At 39.1% G+C, this 20544-nt stretch overlaps 2 protein-coding genes across 2 annotated transcripts in view; both read right to left on the reverse strand.

The window, feature by feature from the left end:
* Positions 1–20544, reverse strand: part of NEBL (nebulette) — a 362472-nt gene that overhangs the window by 88865 nt on the left and 253063 nt on the right. The window lies entirely within an intron of this gene.
* LOC123946206 (nebulette-like) overlaps positions 1–20544 on the reverse strand; it is a 142960-nt gene that overhangs the window by 55421 nt on the left and 66995 nt on the right. Inside the window, exons 7-10 of the mRNA XM_046011515.1 lie at positions 17910–18014; positions 16160–16270; positions 10179–10289; positions 863–964 (exon numbers count right to left, since the gene is read on the reverse strand). Of these exons, the coding sequence (XP_045867471.1) occupies positions 863–964; positions 10179–10289; positions 16160–16270; positions 17910–18014 (429 nt within the window). The remainder of the gene's footprint in view (positions 1–862; positions 965–10178; positions 10290–16159; positions 16271–17909; positions 18015–20544) is intronic.

Here is a 20544-nt window from a genome sequence, read left to right on the forward strand (position 1 = left end):
AACATTCCTTACAATTCACCACACTAAAATGCAGACTGGTAGAACAGAAATTGACTTAGTGTGGTTATGTAAATAAATTCAACCTTTTTTGTAGTAAAATAATTACTAAATTTGAGTCTATGTATCTTGTCATCATCATTGGGCTGATACATAAACACTGAAAAAAAAATTAGGAGAAATTTCTGGATAATTGAGACCCTGCCTTCTGCATACAGATAACCTGTATGGCTCCTTTCACCTTAGGAACTGATCTAACCCCATTTGGTTAGCATCAAGTTAAATCTTGTAAATAGTTATTAATTTTGAAGTGAGTATAGTCTTTGTTATTCAAACATTTGGTTTGTGTGAAGTCATCATTTTCAACCAGGGTGCAACATATGTTTAATTAAAATGGTATTAACCAATAAGGACATCTTGGAGAAGATATAACAAGAAAATAGCCAAAATGTATAGAAAATGTACAAGGGTAAATGGTGACAAAAAAGAATCTGCACAATTAACAGTAACACAATGGGAACACGGCCAAGTGAAGTTCGTTGGGACAGGGTAAGGTGAGAGACCAGATGACTAACAAAATTGACTTTCAGACTGAGGCATCTGAACGTTACCTTAAGCCCAAAGAGCACTTGCTTCTCTAAAAGTATGACAGCATTAGCCAAAGTCCAGGCAAATTTGAGCAGTTTCTGCATATACCTGAATAACTTACACAGTCAAAGGGATCATTCGGATAAAAAACTTGAGGTGTCGTTAATTCAGATTGATTAATTTCACTAATTAAATTAACCAGTCAACCACCAAAGCCACGTGTTGTCTCTGAAAAAATAAGAAATCATTTCTGCTCAAGATAAGAAAGAGAGATTACATTGCTTAGGAGCTTGGAGAGCTGTGTTGCCATCTTGATGTCTGGTCTGTTGAGATCCGCACTATACATGTGGGCGTCCTGCACATCTTTTCTATAAGAAATCTGATCAAAGAGGCAATTTTGTTTGAAAGAAAAAAAAAAGAAGAAATTAGTCATTTTACAGGGCTACCCATCTTAATGTCCATCACATCAATTATTCTTGCCATCATCATCTTAGAGAACCCAGCGACCATAAATTGTTTTTTTAAATTTTTTGTATGCACAACATTTATTTGAACAGACACGTTATTTTTTTCTACCATACCTAAGTCTCACTTGCACAACATTTATTTGAATAGACACGTTATTTTTTTCTACCATACCTAAGTCTCACTAGCATTATTACATGTGAACTGGAGTCATACAATCTAAAATTTGTGAGCCTGAGACTTCGGCACAAAACCAATCTTACAGAGTCTTACGGAATTCTTTGGGAATTTTCACCTGAAAAGCATGTTATCGCATGTAAATGTGTATGTACATATTCACATACAGAATATCCCCAGTGAGGGTTAACTTGCCCATCACACAGTCTCGACCCCCACCGGATGTAGGATAAGCCTAGCACATGAGTGTAGAAAATCACTTCCTGGGGTGAGGGCGCATGAAGCTGCTCTCTCCAGCTCTCTTTTTCTTTTTCTGACTGGACTCTTAAAATGCCCATGTCTGGCAAGTCTAGTCATGAGTACCGATATTTTTATTACCTAGCAAATACCATCACAATGACTTGAGCCTCCGAAAGTAAAAGCAATGACATTAAGGAACATTCATGCTCTGAATGCACGAGATACAATCAAACCAAAGTGTGGAAAACAGACATTTCAAGAGAAAAAAATACATGTACATTTTACCAAGCATATTTAAAACGATGGTGGTTATTTAGATTAACTCGACTGACAAACAGGAGGAGAAACCAGAAGAGAACTGGTATAACGTCCCACAGTCAACACCTCACCAGTCTGTCCATTTCTCTGCTTCCCGATTTCAGTCATGAGCTGAAGGAGTATTCATCTATTTTCCACCAGAAAATAGATAATTATCACCAAGGGCTGGTCGATTTGTCCATTACATTAGTTCTATTAAAGTTCTAAGGTGGGTGCCTGGGTGGCTCAGTGGGTTAAAGCCTCTGCCTTCAGCTCAGATCATGATCCCAGGGTCCTGGGATCGAGTCCCGCATCAGGCTCACTGCTCGGCAGGGAGCCTGCTTCTCCATCTCTCTCTGCCTACTTGTGATCTCTGTCAAATAAATAAATAAAATCTTTAAAAAAAAAAGTTCTAAGGCAAAGGGAGTAGCAAAGGTTATTTTTAGGAGCCCCCTTCATTTTTTCAAGGCATAGAAAGGTAGAACAGAAACGTAAAACTGGACATCTATACAAAATGCACTATTAATTATATTTGTATGAAACAAGTATTTCTAATGTTGCCTGCAAACTTTCTACAGTAGCGTCATCTAAGGTACTTATTCAAAAATTAGATTCCTGAGGTCCATCCCCAACCTTACGTAGCAGAATTTCAGCAAATGGGGCAGAAGAATCTGCATTTTAATGAATTCTCCTGTTGATCAATATGAGCCAGTGTGTGTTCTAGATAATATCAATGTATCTGGTTATTTTCCTTTCAGTCTTGCAGAGTTAAAAAAAAAATTGTACTTTCTTACTCCTTTCAGAAATATCAGGTATAAGAAATGAACAGCTCCCTACACATTCTATTATTTTATTTCAGTGAAATAATTATATATATTTCTATTTACTCTTGTAAGGCCTTGCATTTGTCTCACCACCATGACTGTTTTTTACACAATGTTTATAATCATGAATCTGTCTAAAAAGTGAACACAACTTCAACAGAATTAACATAATTTCAGCAAGAACATCTGTTTTCTTTAGCATTTGTTTTCATAGGCTTTACCTTAACAAATAATTCAGGTAAGTTTTGTGCACCCGGGTAGCAAAAGAAACAGGAAAATGGACTGAAAACTGAGTTATATGGTTGGGTGCATTTTTTAAATCTTTAAGGATTTAAAATTAAGCCAATTTCATTGGCTTAAAATAACCACAGGCTCGTGCACCGAGGAGGGCCAACCCCCCCCACCCCCCCTACCCCCCCCCACCCCACCCCCGCCCCCGCCTGCACCCAGTTAAACACAAGCTGTGTAAACAAAAAACGGACTCTCAGGTGAAAACAAACCAAAATTACTACCCACCTACAAGACTAACTGTTCCTAAGTTACTGCATTCATACGGAAACCACAGGGGGGTAATGTCTTTTTGTTTAGAAAAGAATGAGGGTAAAAATGGAAACCCTTACTTTTTGAAAAGAGCTGCAACCTTCCAGAAATCTCAGCTTTGCCTGGGTTATGTAATTATATGCTGCTCAGCCTAATGACTGCATGAAGAGAGGTGAGGGGCACAGAGGCGGCAGGAGCAGGACTCTGAATAGGGCCCCATCATCCATGTAAATTGCAAATTAGAGGCCAGCATATGTGACTCAAAACAAATATTAAGATTGACAAGAGCTGCAAATTCAAACAAGCGGACACCACAGAGCTACACAGGAGAACGGCCCGGGAGCCCCGTCACGAGCCAGATCTTCCAGAATACCACCGCGCGGGGACATCCCACAGGAACGGGGCTGTCCCTGGAGAGGCACAGGGCAGTGGGCTCCTGGTCTTCCCTATCTGCAAGGAGGTCTGAACTGGGCGGTGCGGCAACATGGCTGCCTGGCGAACTGCTCATCTTCCTCCTCCTACCCTAGGTCTGAGGGGAGCTCGCCTGACATTTCTCTCACGTCTGCAATATGTCTTTGCTTGGTTCTGCAGTCTGTCAGAACCCAGAAAGAATAAAAATGGCACGCGGCAGAAGAGAGACGTGGCAGGGGAAGGTCAAAGAATACATATTTTTTTCTATTTTCTGAATAAATTCAACCCCTAAGCGCTAACTGTATTGGCACAAGGGACTGGCGTTCCATCCTTCGGGCTGTCTTCTCTTGACAAGATGGTGTTCTGTGCAATACTGCTGAATAAGAAGAGAAAAAGAGACTCATCATTGACCCTCAAGCTTGCACCCATCTGGGGCTGATGATTTTCATGGGTGCAAGCTTGAGGGTCAATGATGGATTTTACCTTACTTTACTTAATGTCTTGTTCCCTACTGCATCCTTAGAGCATGGAAGGAAAAAGCAGGAGAAGGGAGATGGGAGGAGGGAGGGCATAAAAGAGAGAAGAGAGGAAGAGGGGGAAGAGAAGAAAGAATGACACCAATAATAATCGCCACTTTCGGCCATTTACTATGGACCAAGTAGCATATTAAGGATTTAACATTCACTGCCTTACTCACGCATTTCTTGAATGATTGACTATAAGAATTTACATTCCTTACACCAAGTTCTGTCTACTACTCTTCTATTTCAAAATTTTTCTTAATTCTTAACTATTTATTCTCATTAATGAACATTAGAGTAATTCCAGTCAGTTCCACAACAGAAACAATTGGAAATGTAGTGAGCATTACAACTCAACCTACAAAACGACTTAGGGAAAAATCTCTCAATACTATTTCAGTCTGTTCCCAAGAGAAGGAGGTGTATTTCCTCACTTCTTTGAACCTTGTGTTCTACCTTCAATGAAGTTTCATCATTCCCTTCTAGAGGTCCCACACAAGGCCATAAAGTAATTATCATAAGGTGATCATTTCCTTATACCTTGATCTTATATTCAAGATAAACTACTTTTTTTCTTTTTAATAACATAACAATATACAATCTTACTGTAAAGACTGATTTTGGTTTCTTTCTCAGAACACCTGAAATGATTACCATACATGCTTGATCTCTTCCTCCTTTTTTTTCTCCCGCACTAAATTTCTTTCCTGTCCTTTTTCCATTTATCTGGGTCATTTCCCTAAGTTATGCCTTCGTAATGGACATGTGTAATTTTTGTATCGGTCTGTGTTTGGAAACTTCTCTCCCTCACTCCAGGTGATTTGGCGGGGCTGTACAAGGCAGCCTACCTTCTTGGTGACAGGCGTGGCCACATGACAAGCTCTCCAATCAGACATCTCATTCTTTCAGAAACCATGATCAGTAAGGGGGGCAGACACAGCACCCAGGGAGGAGGGTCAGAGTCACTGATGGATCTCGGGCTGGGGGACAAAGAGCTGCTGTCCTTCCCTCTGGGATCAGCAGCTCTAGGGATAATTTAATTTTGGAAACTCCAGCCGTCATCCTGAGACCACCTAGACAGTCTGTCTGAAAGCAAAGCCATGCAGTGGGGAGAGAGAAAGAGTCCCACTGACATTGTGAGCCTCTGGATCCAGTTACCTCTAAAGGTAGCTTGAATTTCCGGTTATGTAAACCAATAAATTCTCATGTTTTACTTAGCTAACTTGAAATGTAGTTCTGTTGCTAAACCTAGAAACTCCCAATTAACACAGTCTCCATCTCCAGTTTTTCTGCCGTGTCAAATCTGTTCTTCATTGCTTCTAATAAAGATATTAATTCTATCAAATTTGTTTTTGAATTTCTTCCTTGTCTCACCACGTTCACTTTGTCCCTCAGTTTGTACTGTCATCATTTTATCGTCTTTTAATCTCAACTTGTTTCCTATAATGTACAGATTTTTTTTATTATGTTCAGTTAGCCAACATAGAGTATATCATTAGTTTTTGACATACTGTTCAATGATTCATTAGTTGCATTTAACATCTTTTGTGTTCTTTTTTTTTTTACACCTGTGGAGAAGGTCCAATATGCCAGGCATTGTTCTGAGCACTTTACATGTATGAAGGCATTAAATCATCACCTCACCTTTGTTTGCTGCATTGTCTGTGTCCAACCAGGCTTCTTCAACATTCCCTCCCAGGACTGGAACCAGTTATCCGCAATCCCCTTCCCTGTATTGCTCTGAGTTGGGCTTGGCCAATGAGAGACTCAAACTTAGGTCCTTGGTTAAGGACCAAGGTTGAGAGGTGAGGGGACAGGATGGCAGCCACAGACAGACAACCCTGGGGGGATTAGGCTGGTGAGCAGACTTAAAAACATCAACCCCAGCTGGCTCAGAATCATCATTCCCTTTGCTACTCTGACGAAGGTTGATGTGATCTTGGTGAGAAGAGACTAGAAAGGATATACTTGTTAAGTCTGCGGAACAGAAGGGAGGAGCATGGCCTGTATTTAGTTATAATCATGAAGCACTCGTGCAGTCATTCCCAAGAAACACTTGTATCCTAAACTCTCACATTAGAGAGGCCCCCGGTATCTCACAAAGGCAGGTGGACTGGAAATTCTATCTCAGGCTTATTTCTGTGTGGGCATCCTGTATGTAAAAAATGAGTAAAGTATTACATTGTAACTATTGGGATGCCTGGGTGGCTCAGACGGTTAAGCATCTGCCTTCTGCTCAGGTCACAATCCCAGGGTCCTGGCATCAAGTCCCTGCTCAGCGAGAGCCTGCTTCTCCCTCTGTTTACCTCTCTCTCTCCCTCACGAATAAAATAAAAGTCTTTAATAAATAAATAAATAGTAAGTGTTATTTTTATGAAAGAATATATGCCTTTTATATATAGGCAAATGTAGGATCTGATATTCATCAGAAGGCAAAAAAGTTTTCAGTCTCCTAAAAGATGAAGTAAAATACAGAACTGCATCTTTCTCATTAATATTGTTGTCATTGTTTATAAAAAGCATTTTAGAGTTCATAGTTTTTTTATTCATGAGTTAATTTTACCACCACCAAAATCTTGTAAAGAAGGCAGAATGAGCATTACTAACTCTTCTGTCTCAGAGACGAGCAAAGCACTAATGTATCTATTTTAATACTAACTCCCAAAGTGCTGTTATCATAAGTAACGTCGGAGAACCACACAGAACCATGACTGCCTCTCCAGTACCGCTTTACTGATTCCTCATTTTCACTTTCTGATGGAAAAGGAATTTTATCTCCTGATAAGTTTTTATTACCACTAAGAAAATATATATATCATTCTTGAAAAGAACATTAAATCCCTTGTTTCCCCTGCTGAATACTTCCTTCTAATGTACACTGAATTGATTACCAATACGGTGTTTTGGAAGAGTTTACCACTCCAGTTTCATCCTAAGTCTACTCAGACCACACCACTTACAAAACTTAAGATGGCAGTTCAAAATTTGTTTGACTTCCTTCAGAACTATTGGGTTTCGTGTCTCTGATAAGATTGATGAGAACTAAGAATGTTGCCGGGGTTTTCATTTTGAGCCCATCTTTAGGGGAAAATAACAGGACAGATTATCTCCAGTTTCTCTAATTACATTAGAAGAATTTGGCAGCGATACATCCCTTAAGATACAAAAGGATTTAGATTGGTTGTTTTTAATCATTTCTTGATTATAATATCAACAAGATAGGTAGTTATATGGGTTCAGGATCATTTTGAACATGACCTGCTGACCTAAGTGCTTCTTAATATAAATTTCATATGGAGTTGGCCTTTTATTCAATCTAAGTTCTGTTAAGTATTTCAAATTGACTATGAAATCATCCTAAGCTCTCAAATCACCCTTTAAGATTGGAAGGGGACCAAAGAGGACTCATATTTTACAGAGCTGCCCTTCTGCAAAGCCATCTCATTTAATACTCAGGAGAGCCCAGTGAGGTAGGTATCACTGCCCCAATTTACAGATAGGAACACTGAGATTTGGAGATATTAGGGAACTTCCAAGATCATCCAGGCAACATGCAGTCTGACTCCAAATTCCTTTTCTACTATATGCTAGTGGAGGGTAATTGGGTGTATGATCTCCACCCCTGTTCTGTGCTCACTGAATCGGTGGGGAAGGGGAACAGAAGAGACTTGTGCCCCTAGGATGGTCTTCCTCTTGAAACTCTCAGTTACACAGAGGTGAGAAGTCAGTGGGCCCTCACAGAAGTCCTCTCCTCATCCTCTCCTGCCTACTCACAACTCTAAAGGCTGAGAGAGAGAACGGTTCTGAAAGAAAAATCATGCTCTGTGCCCTTTGGCCCATTGATAAAGTTTCTTATAAAAGTCTGAGCGGAAAGAAGGCAGAACGTAAAAGGTTTTAACTGTCGTTGGCGCAGTTTCTTGGTTCTCTAACATATCAGAAAGCTGACTTGCCCTTGGTGGAAACAAAATAAAAAGGTACGCAAAGATGCATTGTTGCTAGGCAAATCAGATGCATGTGTGACAACACATTTTCTTTTAAATTAAATCAGGTCATTTATAGGCGCATGTAAAGGGACACCCCCACGTTACCAAAGGGTAATTCTATTAGTAGATTCTCTGCAAATGGGTTTCACTGGAGTGGAGTTTTGCGGGAGACAGAGCTTGGTCTTTTGTGGAGATGTACTAGCCTCACCTACAAACCAGGAAAGGTGCTTGCTTTCCTGCGGCTTTCGAGACCTCTGTTTAAATTTCATATTGTAGGGACAACAAATGTATTATTCTAAGTGCCTTGACTCTAGGGGAATATCAACTACTTCACAGGTAGAATACAATTATCATTCGCACTTTAAATCTGAGTAAATAGTCTTAAACACTTTCTAAATCCTATTATATGTACAAACTTTGCATGTGAAGGTCGAGCCGAGTAGGCAGAGGAGTGTAAGTAAATACATCCTTCTCCCATAAGTACACAGTATTGAATGGAAGAGAAAAGGCCTTTATACTCTATTCCCTCAATCCCACAATCAAAGACCTTTTAAAAGAAAAGGCAGAGTTAAAATAATAACCCCAGTTCTATGATAAGGAACTTCCGTATTTGAATGTCATTGAATTATAGAGTTGGAATCGGCCTCCCCAGGGTCTGTGTAAGGCGCTCCAGCCCCTCCCGGACCACCCCGACGCCTTCATCCCCGCAGCGCCTTGCATCTGGTGATCTAAATCCTGATGATAAACTATTTTGTCCCACATTTGAAAAATTTCATTTGCAGTCTTGACCAATAACCACTGCCATTTAAGAGGCAGGCAGTGCGGCCTAACAGAAAGGGTGGACTTGGGAGTTCGACTCTTTCATCTCATTTTCTTCGCCTACAGAATGGGACTCAATACGGGGATTTGGTGAGAGCTGGAAACAGTGGGAGTCTTGGCAGAGGTCCTGCTGCTCAGCAATGCTAGCTAAGTGGTAGTTATTCTGGTTACGACTGACACACTATAAGCGAACCATTCTTACAAAGCATCCCCTTCCAGTGGTCTTGCTGGTAATTACAGATGTGCAGCTTTCTCGTCTCTCATCTGGGTTAAACCATCTTGGGAAATTGTCTGGGTCTTGGCATATGTTTACACATTGGAGTTAAAATGTAAAAACCTCACTGTGTTTTTTACTTAAGCATTGACCTATTGGAATTAATACCAGATAACTGTTGCCGTCCCAGAAAGAGATACTGCCCAGCTGAGGCACAGGGGACACAGCATCAGCAAAACACCATTCCGTAAGGGAGCTAAGTGGTGGGACAGGGTCCATGGGAGATGACAAATCTGTATCAGGTACTTTCCAAAGAAAGGGAGTTTCTTGACCCAACTAAGGCAGGCACCTTTATCTGAACTGATCTTAGCCCTAAAAGAACCTAACGAACAGTTCCTCCATGCCTCTTAGAGAGCAAAGAACTTCTAATGGGGAGACAAATTAGCTTCCACTGAAATTTCAGGAAGAAATGATTCTTCTGGGCCACCAGGGTGGTGGTGGTCATTGAGCAAACACATTGAAGTTTTGATGCATCTGCTAACTTATAACATTGAAAAGAATTTCTTTTCTATGGACTTGTTTCCTCTCCCTTGGTTTCTGCTGCTAAGTCAGTCATTAGGCAGCAACTGCTTTCATGTTCTCCAAGGGTCTTAAGCTTGACCGTTGGCTCTCTATATGCATTCCAGAAGAGGCAGCATTGGGGTATAATCTCACTGGCCTTTGTGAGTGACTCTTCCCCAGGCCAGTGATTTCCGGTGCCCTTTCTCCCAGTTCTTCTACAATTCTCAACTGGAAACTATGAAGGCTTTACCATCAAGTCAAGGGTACTCTAGGAAATGCCAGCAACCCAACTGGTCCTAAGCAGATCTTCTAATAACTGCAAGGACCTGATACTTTGAAGATACTCCATGAGGTTTTAATGCCTTTTGATAGAATAACTCAGATGGATTTATGACCGAACACTGAGAGATTTAAAGACAAGAAATTCTTAAGTCCTTTTTGAACAGAAGAGTTGTAATATGTAAATTGCAACGACATATCCGCTAGCCCTGATGTGGGTAACCGCGATTTCCCAGAAAATCATGGGAGATGGTGTTCTTACGTTACTCTGGTGTTTATTGACCTCCATGGCATGTCTGATGTCAGGTGGTTCCTTCATATGGGCATAATCTGAGAATCCTTTGGCAGCATCGTGTTTCTGCTTATAGGCAACCTTTAAAAACAGAAACCATTGTTAGTTTCTTCAGGAGTACGCTACGTTCTTACCTGTTAAATTTCAGTGATTTGCTAGGAGTTTGTGTACTTGAGTCCCACCACCGATTGTCATATTTGCCTATGCTCTGTAACAAGAGAATATACTCAGTGCTTTAAGGTTGGTGCTTCAGGTCAGAATCCTAATTCTGACTCTTTCCTGCTAATTTCAACAGTCCTCAACCACAGGCATGCTTCAACCCCACTCATACTCAGCTAGCTTAAATTTCAGGGACCATTTTGGGAAACCTTTCAAATTTATGCACTCTTGGGTCATAAATGTCCAAGGTTTAAATCTTGGGAAAGGAACTGACAAAGTGGATGAAATGACCAGACATTTAAAGGTGAATTTTTCATTTTTTGATTAATTGTTAATGACTTTCTGTAGGCACAGCTATAATATAACATAAACCCCATTAAATGCCCCAACCTTTGGGAGAAAATAAAACATGCAGGCAGATTTCTGAGATCTGTCAAGGCCTGTCCTCTGCAAGGGAAATGAGCATCATGCCAATATCACCCATTGCTACCATTTCAATTTGTGCCCTCCTGGGATGGAGAGAAGGCATGAGAGTGATTACTTCAAAAGTAGAAATAACCAAATTCAATGACAGAGTTAGGGGGAAAAAAATCCAGAAGACAACAAAGAAATTATCCCTTTACTCACAGTCTATTCCATTATCCTATGTATTTCCTTCCCAATTTTCAGTTACTTTTGTTTTATTTTTGTAGGATTACTTATTTTCTCTTCCCTCATAAGAACATAACTACCCAGCTCGGTGAACGCTCAGAATACAAACTGGCAAAAAGTAAGGATCGAGAAATATTTGCTCAATAAATGAATGAATAAAAATAAAACAGGAACAAATGAATGAATAACTTATTTTAAAATTAATTGTAAATATATATTAAAAGTTTTATAATAAAATGATATTAAACAGAGCTAGAATAACTTGACACAGGAGAATGGAGGCAATTTTAAGAGAAAAACCAGAAGAGTAGTCAGAAGAACAAAATAAGATTTAATTTTTAATGGAAAGGAATAGCAGCTCAATTTAAGGAAAAACTTTTCACCAATACTAGCTCCATGAGAGCTATGCCTCTATCTTCTTACACATCTTTTAATATCCTGTACCTCTCATACTGAATGACAGAGGGTAGAAATGTAATAAATGTTTAGTGAATGAATGAATAAATGAGTTTATTAAATATTCTCATGAACTTAAACCCCTCATGGGTTTTAATAAACAGTATTATCCATTCATTTAACATTGATAATATATTTGTCTAGAGGATTAAGGTGATATTTACAAAACTAATTTTCATTTTTTTTAAATTTATTTTTAAAATTTTTATTAACATATAAACAAAACTAATCTTTAAAAATAAAATCATCACCTCTTACCATAAGGAAAGGAAGCCATCTCTTACAACTATCAATATTTAAATCTCTTCTCTGCCTCCCCCACCAAGTGCTTCTTGAAAACGTTTACTGAAATGGACCTCATGCTGGGGAGTCACAGTCTCTAAATTGTGGAAGCTTTGACACAAATCCCCTCCCCTAATGAAGCCCCAATCTGCCTTCCCCTTGTGGCCAGGTAGGAAGAGTCTAGTTCAGTGGACAGAACTTCAGATATGGGCACACAGCTGTCAACGACTCCCATCTGCACTCCAGACCATCTGCACAGAGTAAGGTCCTGAAACTCTGTACCCCTGAATGCCCTTCTCTGCCCAATTTCCAATTAACCCACTCAAAATGCCCAGAATGTTTTAGATATGGTCTGACCTCTCCTAATTAGTACTGTCCAGTTTAGTCTGGGTTATGATCTCTTATGTGCTCTACACTACTATTCATGTATCCATAGATTAGTGTTTTCCTTCTGATAGCTACACTACGTTGAGATTTCTGCCACCTGGAATCCTTAAGCCTTATTCAGTTCTGCCCCACTCCGTCCTCACATCCAATCCTGCACATCTAGTTGAATATAGGGACTCACACGCAGGACCCCCATGTTTTTCCAGGGATCATTCATCTTGTTAGACTCTGTTCATTGATTTAATCCATCAGGATATCTAATTCTCATAAACATATCTTAACATTTTCATGAATTTGTTATGTTAAACAAGAAATTCATGAAGGACCTCCATTTATTTGGCAAAAACATTATGTCAGTTCCATTACATTCTATATTATAATTTTGGAGGAATGGAGGAGGAGTTTAATGGGTGACCAGGTCTATTAAGCCAAGAAGAAACCTTTGTCAGATTTGTTCCTTCTTCTTAAATATAAAGGAGATAGCGTGTACCTAGCTCCTTTTTGCTGGGTGCCTGGTTTAGTCTGTATGACTTGTGACTTTATAAACATAACCAACACAGCCGATCATTTGGTGGGTTATCATAGAAATGGTGAGTCATCAAGCACAATTTTAAAAAGCACTCTTTCTTTAAAAGGCTATGTAATTTTCTACTTGCAGCATTAAAAATCATTTCATTTATAGCTGCAACGCAGCACCACTTTAGAATTAAGATTACATCAAATTGGAGGCAGCTGAACTTTAATTTATCATATTAATTTTCATCCTTAAAATAGCTAATGGAAAATTATGTCAAGTTAATACATTTTCTGATAAATTCGATTTCTTAGGATTTGTCATTATTGTGTAGCAGTTCCCTAGATTAACACTGTTTTCTTCACACCTTGAGAATCAAGGTCGCCTTGCTACTGGATACCTACCTAGTGGAGGACATCTGCAATAGTCTTACAGACTTACATATAAACATGTTTCCGTAGTATAGTAGTATGTACGTTTATCTTGTATATTTAATAGCCGGTATAGTTTTATATCATATATATACATAAGATCTCTATATATTTCTAACGTCAGGATATTTTACAACTACTATATCAGTAAGTGCACTGCCAGTCCCCGAACACAGACACGTCTGGAGCTCCTGAGGCTGGACCCCAGAGCCACCACAGATAAAAACGAAGACGGTCAAACATCTCCTGAGTCCAGACGCCTGAGTAATACCTTGTATTGCTTCTGTGATAAGAGATTATTTAGCCCCTGCCTGAAAGAGCCCTGGGGAGAAGATCTCACCATTTCATGGCATGGCACGTCCATGTCCAGAAATTTTCTTTGTGGTCTTTGTTTATAAGATTTTTCATGGGGGTATCTCATAAAATGGCTTCCTAAAACCTCTACATCTCTTTCTTTTTTAAAATGATGTCTCCTCACTCATTTTCTGTAAGGAGCATTAATCTAGCTCACCTCATGGTATTATTCTAGTTTGGATTAAGTTTCTGAGAATGTTTGCAAATTGGTTTTAATGCAACCTTTTGATCCAGTGTCCTTGGTCTGGGAGACTTTTTCATTAGAATCCAGAACACCTGAGGTTCCAGAATGTGTCTAACCACTCTAATTTAGATTACCGCAAATCAGATATGATTTGGACACAGCAAAATGTTAGCTGTTTCATTTTCTCAGACACCGTCAAATAGTTTTACTTTCTTGCTAGTCTTATTACCAGGTAAGCTCTGAGAATTGCAATTTTAGCCACAATAAAATTGATTTGCACAAACCTCAAGAAATGTTATTACATTACATTGAAATTTTATTACATGATTCCATTGAAATAGATACTTTATTTGGAATCCAGGTGTTTCCTTACAAACAAGTTCAATGACTAATTACAATGGTGGGCAGTGTTGGGAGCACACACCTGTATTTCGCAGGGGTCATACCCCACTAGAGCATAACACATGCGAACAGAAAAAAGATTGATTCCACAATACACACTGTGGATTATCCTCCCCATTAAGTCCTACACTGCACGTGTTCGTGTACTATAGTTCCCTTTCTGCCATGAAAAGGTGAAGAAAATTTTGCACTTACACAGCAATGAGGATGTAAATATCTGACAAGGTTACCTTCCCAAGTATAAAAATAAGAAGAGACAATTCTTTCTTTTTTACATAATACATTTGTCACATACTGAGTGTTGGGTTGTACTTATTTGCTTTACAACGTGGTCCATATATTATCAGCAAGTGGCTAGGTGACCAGATGTTGTGAGAAAATAAAGGGGGACATATTAGTCATGGTCAGCCATGCAAAACGCTGGTATCATATATTTTTAGCCTCACGTTGTACAGCTGAGATCAGCTTACTGCCAAGCTGTGTACACAGAGGACATTTAAATTTGTAATAATAAAGTACTTAAAGATGTTCTGCGAAGGATAACAATGCTCGGGTTTTTTTGAGAGTACTTTATTTTCAGACTATTTTAAAATTCCCTAGGCATCCTCTACTTAAAACTAAAAAGATTCTGAAGGAAGATTTCAACTTGTTTAATAAGAAAAGAAGTGGTGGAAATGGTAAGAACTAGTTAATACTGTGTGTGCTTAAGAACCCAGACTCTGAAGCCAGAGTCTCCATGTTCATGCCTTGGCTCTGCCATTTACTGGCTGTGTGATCTCAGGCAAGTTACTTAACTCCTCTGTGCTTCGGTTTCCACATCTCTGAAATGGGGCTATCTCATGGAATACTTATAGGGATTAAATGATATAAATATATGTGGAATATGTAGAACAGCACCTGATACATAGTAAGCATTTCTATGTGTCCATTATTATTTTTAACCTAAAATGTAGCATGAAGAATATAAACTACATAAAAGGAAATATTTCCTAAAAAGGAGAATCAACAAATTCAACAAAAATCCATTTTTCCAGTATTTATTGACTATCTCTCTGTGTGCCAAGGATTAATGCTAAGCTCAAGGGTAAAGCAGGGAATAAGACACAGGAAGTCCCTGTTCTCACACCACTTAGGGGAGCCACGTAGCAGATTCACAGAGTTAAAAACAAAACAAAACAACTGTATTATGGAGAACGTGAAACAGTTAAGATGACCGAGAAAGAGGCGAAATATTCTATTTTGAAATTCTGTTTGAAGAAATACAACAAATTAAATGTACTATGTGTCCCTTACATCTAATGTACATAAGGGGGAAATTATTCTGAATTCCAAATGAGCTTACAGAATGACAATTCTTAAGTTCATCTGCAACTTGAAATCACTAGAGCAGCCACTTGCACCTGAGATACTCCAGATGAAATCCATAACCCACAGAAAAGGAAATTCAGGAACCTCTCGCCTGAGGAAGCACAGACCTGTGGATCCTGAATTTAACCATTAACTCTTTTTTTTTTTTTTAAAAGATTTTATTTATTTATTTGACAGACAGATCACAAGTAGGCAGAGAGGCAGGCAGAGAGAGGAGGAAGCAGGCCTCCCGCTGAGCAGAGAGCCTGATGCGGGGCTCGATCCCAGAACCCTGGGATCATGACCTGAGCTGAAGGCAGAGGTTTTAACCCACTGAGCCACGCAGGCGCCCCAACCATTAACTCTTGATGGTACTTTGAGTCAGCTACTGGAATGTCCTCCATTTAGAGATCACATGCTAAATCAGAGACAGGTTTAATATTTGCTGTCAGATTTTAATCTAAGTAAGCTGTCCTCACAAGATAGAAATTTGTTCTATTAATAGTTGTGAATGGGATTAGGAAAAATAGCATCACATTACTAACAAATTTGTCCATCCATTTCAATTTCTGTGACACGGCAATGACTACCGACAACACGAGTCCCCTGCTTCCAGTTTTCATCCGGTATGCGATACCCAAGATAAAAACCATTTTTCCAGTACTTTCACTACTTTGCTAACTATGTTTAAATATATTTTTAAAATATTAATATATTTTAAGGTGCTAATTGTAAGTGGTTAAATTTATATATATGATTATATAACAATTTAGGAAAACCACACCTCACTTTGAAGATGTGTAACTTCTCTTGCAAAGACACTATCGATTGTGGCTGGCATCTGCTTATAAAGAGAATTGGAGAGGTTCGCCTTAATGGTGCCTTTGTATTTTGCCTAGAGGGGGGGAAAAAGGAAAAATATTAATAAGCATTACTTTTTTTTTTTAACTTTTTTTTTTACTGTTAATATTGAAAGAGAATAAAAGGAAACTTTCTTCAGAAACAGAATTATTTTTGAAAACCTGAAAACCATTTAAACCTTAGATACTAGACTGAAGAACATATTCTGAAGAGAGGTAAATCTAATTTATCACAGAAAAATTTTTAAAAGGAGCCACTCAAGAAAATAATGATGACTTTTCTAGTTTAACCTATATATGTTTCTAACAGTAAATCCGTTTGTGTATATTGATGTTTGACCAGCAAAGAAACACCTGAGAGAGAAGAGACATTTGAGTTGTTCCAGAAAATACAAGTTGGTAGAATGTAGTGTCTAGAGCTTGAATGTAAAGGACAGCGCTCCTTCAAATCTTCAAATCTTTTAACCTCCTTCTTCCACAACTGTGGTGGGAAGTGAGAATCCTTTTTTGTTGTTTCTGTGTATTCCCACCTCCAATGTGCACTCTCTCGAAGTGATCCCCCAAATTCACTACTAATAAATAGAAATGCTCCTCCACCATTTCTCTTGAAGAGATTAGGATCAAAGGACCACAAGAGACTGCCTACTTTTCTTTTCTTTTTTTTTTTTTTTGCTCTGTAGTTAACACCTTCAGGAAAAAGAGTCGATTAGGAATGACAAACATCAAGTGAATCTTTGCACAGGAGAAGTAACAGCTAATGGAAACCAATCAAACCATGGTTTCCCACACTCTGATATTACCCGCACTCAGAGCCAGATGTGAGCCTGGATTTATTGAGTGTAGACCCTGTGTAAACCTTGGGTTCTCACAACTCTTTGGATGTGGGTACTCAAGAAGAGAAAATTTGCCAGTTTTCCTCAAAATGTTTTCACGTCAGCGGAAGTAATCCTGAGAGTATCATGTTGATCTGTTTCCAACATAACTTATGAGACACTAGAGGTCAGTCATTTACAATACAGTTTTATTCATCCTCTTTTCAAATTTATCTCTCCTAAGTGATCTAGTCACAGACAACAGAAATGTCTCCTCCCAGATTCAAATCTCTGTTAACATGGTGCTTATTAATGCAGCATAATCTGCAGTTTGAAATGCTCTCAGATAGAGACTATGATTTTCCGGCTGGAAAATGAACGTAGTGCTTTTCTCTGTTTCATAGTAAGTGTCTCTGTTGAACTGATCCTACTCAAAAACAGGTTAAATTGATCTAAAATTACTTACCAAAGATGTCATGTTTCAGAGAATCAACTGCTAAATTTTACTTATTTCCAAAATGATATTCAACAATTTATATCTAATATATCCATAAGGAAATAAAATAATGGCATTTCTAAAACTATTTTTCCAGTATTTTCTACTTATCTAAGAAAATATCTCTTTTCAAGAGTAATTCTATACAAATATGAAAGGATCAGAGTTGAAATATAGACATATATAATAAAATAGATCAACCAGAGAGTTAATTAACATTGTGCATAGGATTACATAATTATATAGTTATTACCAACACTCAGAAGCACTCTCAAAAATATTATTCTCTAATTTTAATGCAAAGACTTTTATCTACATAAATAGAAAATGAAAATGCAAGCCATTTCGCATGTTTTGATGCCTTACCTCAGAAATAAAAGCACCAATATTTTTTACATGGTTTAGCATGGGAGTGTCAGTCACAGATGTACACTTGTCCTTTGACTTTTTATACTCTTCTTTATAATGAATCTAAAAGAGAGAATAATTTACAGATGATGAGAAAAAAGAAAAACCATTTTAATGCCCCCTTTTTTGAAGAGAAGGATTACTTGAGGAAGTCTGTTTTCTGAAGGAAATACTCAAATGAGGAATGATCCTCAAAACCAGCCCAGTCAAGTAAATGGACATCTAGCACGGAGCTGCAAAGGTGATGAGACTGTACAGGGGAACAAAAAAAAAAGCCTGGTCTTTAGATAAGAGTCCTGTTATCATCAAGGGTCACAGGGGCGGACACACATGGACTATGGATCCTGTCTGCCCAGCTAGCTGAGCATAATTATTCAACACTCTCATTTCATTTGACAAGTGTCCTAGTTTATTGTTACTTTCAAGCCATTGACTGAACAGTTAAGCCTACAATCAAACAAAAACATAGCTGCCTACCTCTAGGTTTAAGGTAAGTAGTCATCAGGACAAATGGAACCAATTAAGAAATAGAGGCAAAGATCAAACAAGTAAAATTACTGTTAGCTTCATTACCTATGCATGCATGATTAGAGGAAGGAGCTCGAACAGTGGCCACAATGAGCTTCCTTTATATGAACTAACTCTGCTCGAATCAAACTTACCCAGTTTAGGAGCATCCATAGGCCTCTTTATCTGCCTTCCCTCCCCCAACAAGAGCAGAACCTGCTCTGAAAGTTTGCCACATGGTGGAGGAGATCATTCCAGAACGCTGTGGGTGGACAGATGCACAAGAACAAGCCCAGCGAGGCTGAGCTGAGCATGCTCATTCCTTCTCTCAAAGTCAGTAGGAAAAGGAGTCACTCCTTTCCCCTTGGGAGAAGCCAGAATTGTTACTCTGGGGGGAGACCCTGTAGGAACACATGAGCTGAAGTCAGGAAACTATGGACAAGGCCCTAAAATGTCATCCCATTCTCACGCTAATTGCCACCCAATCTGAAAACTGGTGAGGCAAAATTTATGACTAGTTTGAGAGGATGAAGGTAATTTGCTAAAAGTTACATCACCCTGTAATAAAGTCATGTTTATCGACCCAACACTGTAAATACTTACGCTGAAAAAAAAGGTTCCAGGTCAGATGATAAATTACATGGTCTCCCTAATTACAACCTAAAAGTGAAGTTTAGCTATCTTCCTGGTTCTTGAAGGACATGACTAACACGACGTTGCAACAGTAACATTACACAGAGATTTTACCACAGGTAAACCTGACTTGAGGGGCATAATTCCACCTGAGGTCTGACCAGACAGGAACATCTAAGCAAAGTTACTGCAAAATACCGTTTCTCACAAAATACCGAGTCTTACACGTGACTCTTAGGTATTAGACGCCTACCACATTAAACATTTGCTTTATTCATGAAATCAACATTGCAACATATTTATCTTATCTGAGCACTAAATTACTTTTTTCTTCTCAGAGATTAGGCATAATTTTAGGGCTCTGCAAATCACCCTCTTCAGTCACTAGTAATTAAACCGTTAATGGCAGTATGATAAATAGTAGGCTATTTTGATCATAAGGAGAAAAAAAAAGTATCCCCGTTATATAATTAAGTGTGAGAGAAAATAACCTATCATTAGGCTTAAGTCTGGCTCATTATTTTTATCTTTCGCCACTATCTTCTCCCCCTCACAGTCACATTCTTGACTGCAGCGGTATGTGCAATGGCCTCCGGCCTCTGATAAGCTCTGACCTGAGCAGAATGTTCAGGACAAGAGGACAGGATAAGGGTGAAGTATTTACTTCCTTCACTGTGCCGGCAAATAGTTCAGTCTTAAGTGGGGTCTCCAGTCCTTTCTCTGGTCTTTGTCCAAAAGGTACACACACACACACACACACACACACACACACACACACACACACGTATTATTTGCTTATTGTAACTCCTGTTGTATTTCTTTCTTTTTTTTTTTAAGATTTTATTTATTTATCTGACAGAGTGAGAGACAGCAAGAAAGAGAACACAAGCAGGGGGAGGGGCAGAGGGAGAAGCAGACTTTCCTAGGAGCAGGGAGCCCCATGCAGGACTCGATCTCAGGCCCCTGGGATCATGACCTGAGCTGGAGGCAGATGCCTAATGACTGAGGCCCTAAGGCACCCCTCCTATTGTATTTCTAATGAATTTTACACCGTGACAGGTGATAAGCAAATGAACTTACATTTTTATATAAAGAATGACAGATAGTGTTAGCTTTCCTCTACCAGGATAATAGAAAAAACAGAAGGGCGGGAACTACACCCACGAGGGACACAACACCCTAGGTGTAAAAAAATCACTAAAGAGATGGCCACTTCCTAACACAGCCATGGCCCTGTCCACTGCATAGACTGCCTATGCGACCTCCTTCTTTCCAAATAACAGAACCCAAACATATTTATGAGCATAGCCAGACCCCTGCCCCAGCCCTAGAGGATGAGTTGCTCTAAGTCAGGCATGGTTTGCCCCTTCCCCTTGGCCAGTGACTGGTCTCCCCTAGTGCCCAGCGCTGGCCACACAGGACATTTATAGAAGTCTTCCCAGCGGTGTTCCTG

This window comes from Meles meles, chromosome 7 (assembly GCF_922984935.1).
Source record: "Meles meles chromosome 7, mMelMel3.1 paternal haplotype, whole genome shotgun sequence".
In the NCBI taxonomy this organism is placed as follows: domain Eukaryota; kingdom Metazoa; phylum Chordata; class Mammalia; order Carnivora; family Mustelidae; genus Meles; species Meles meles.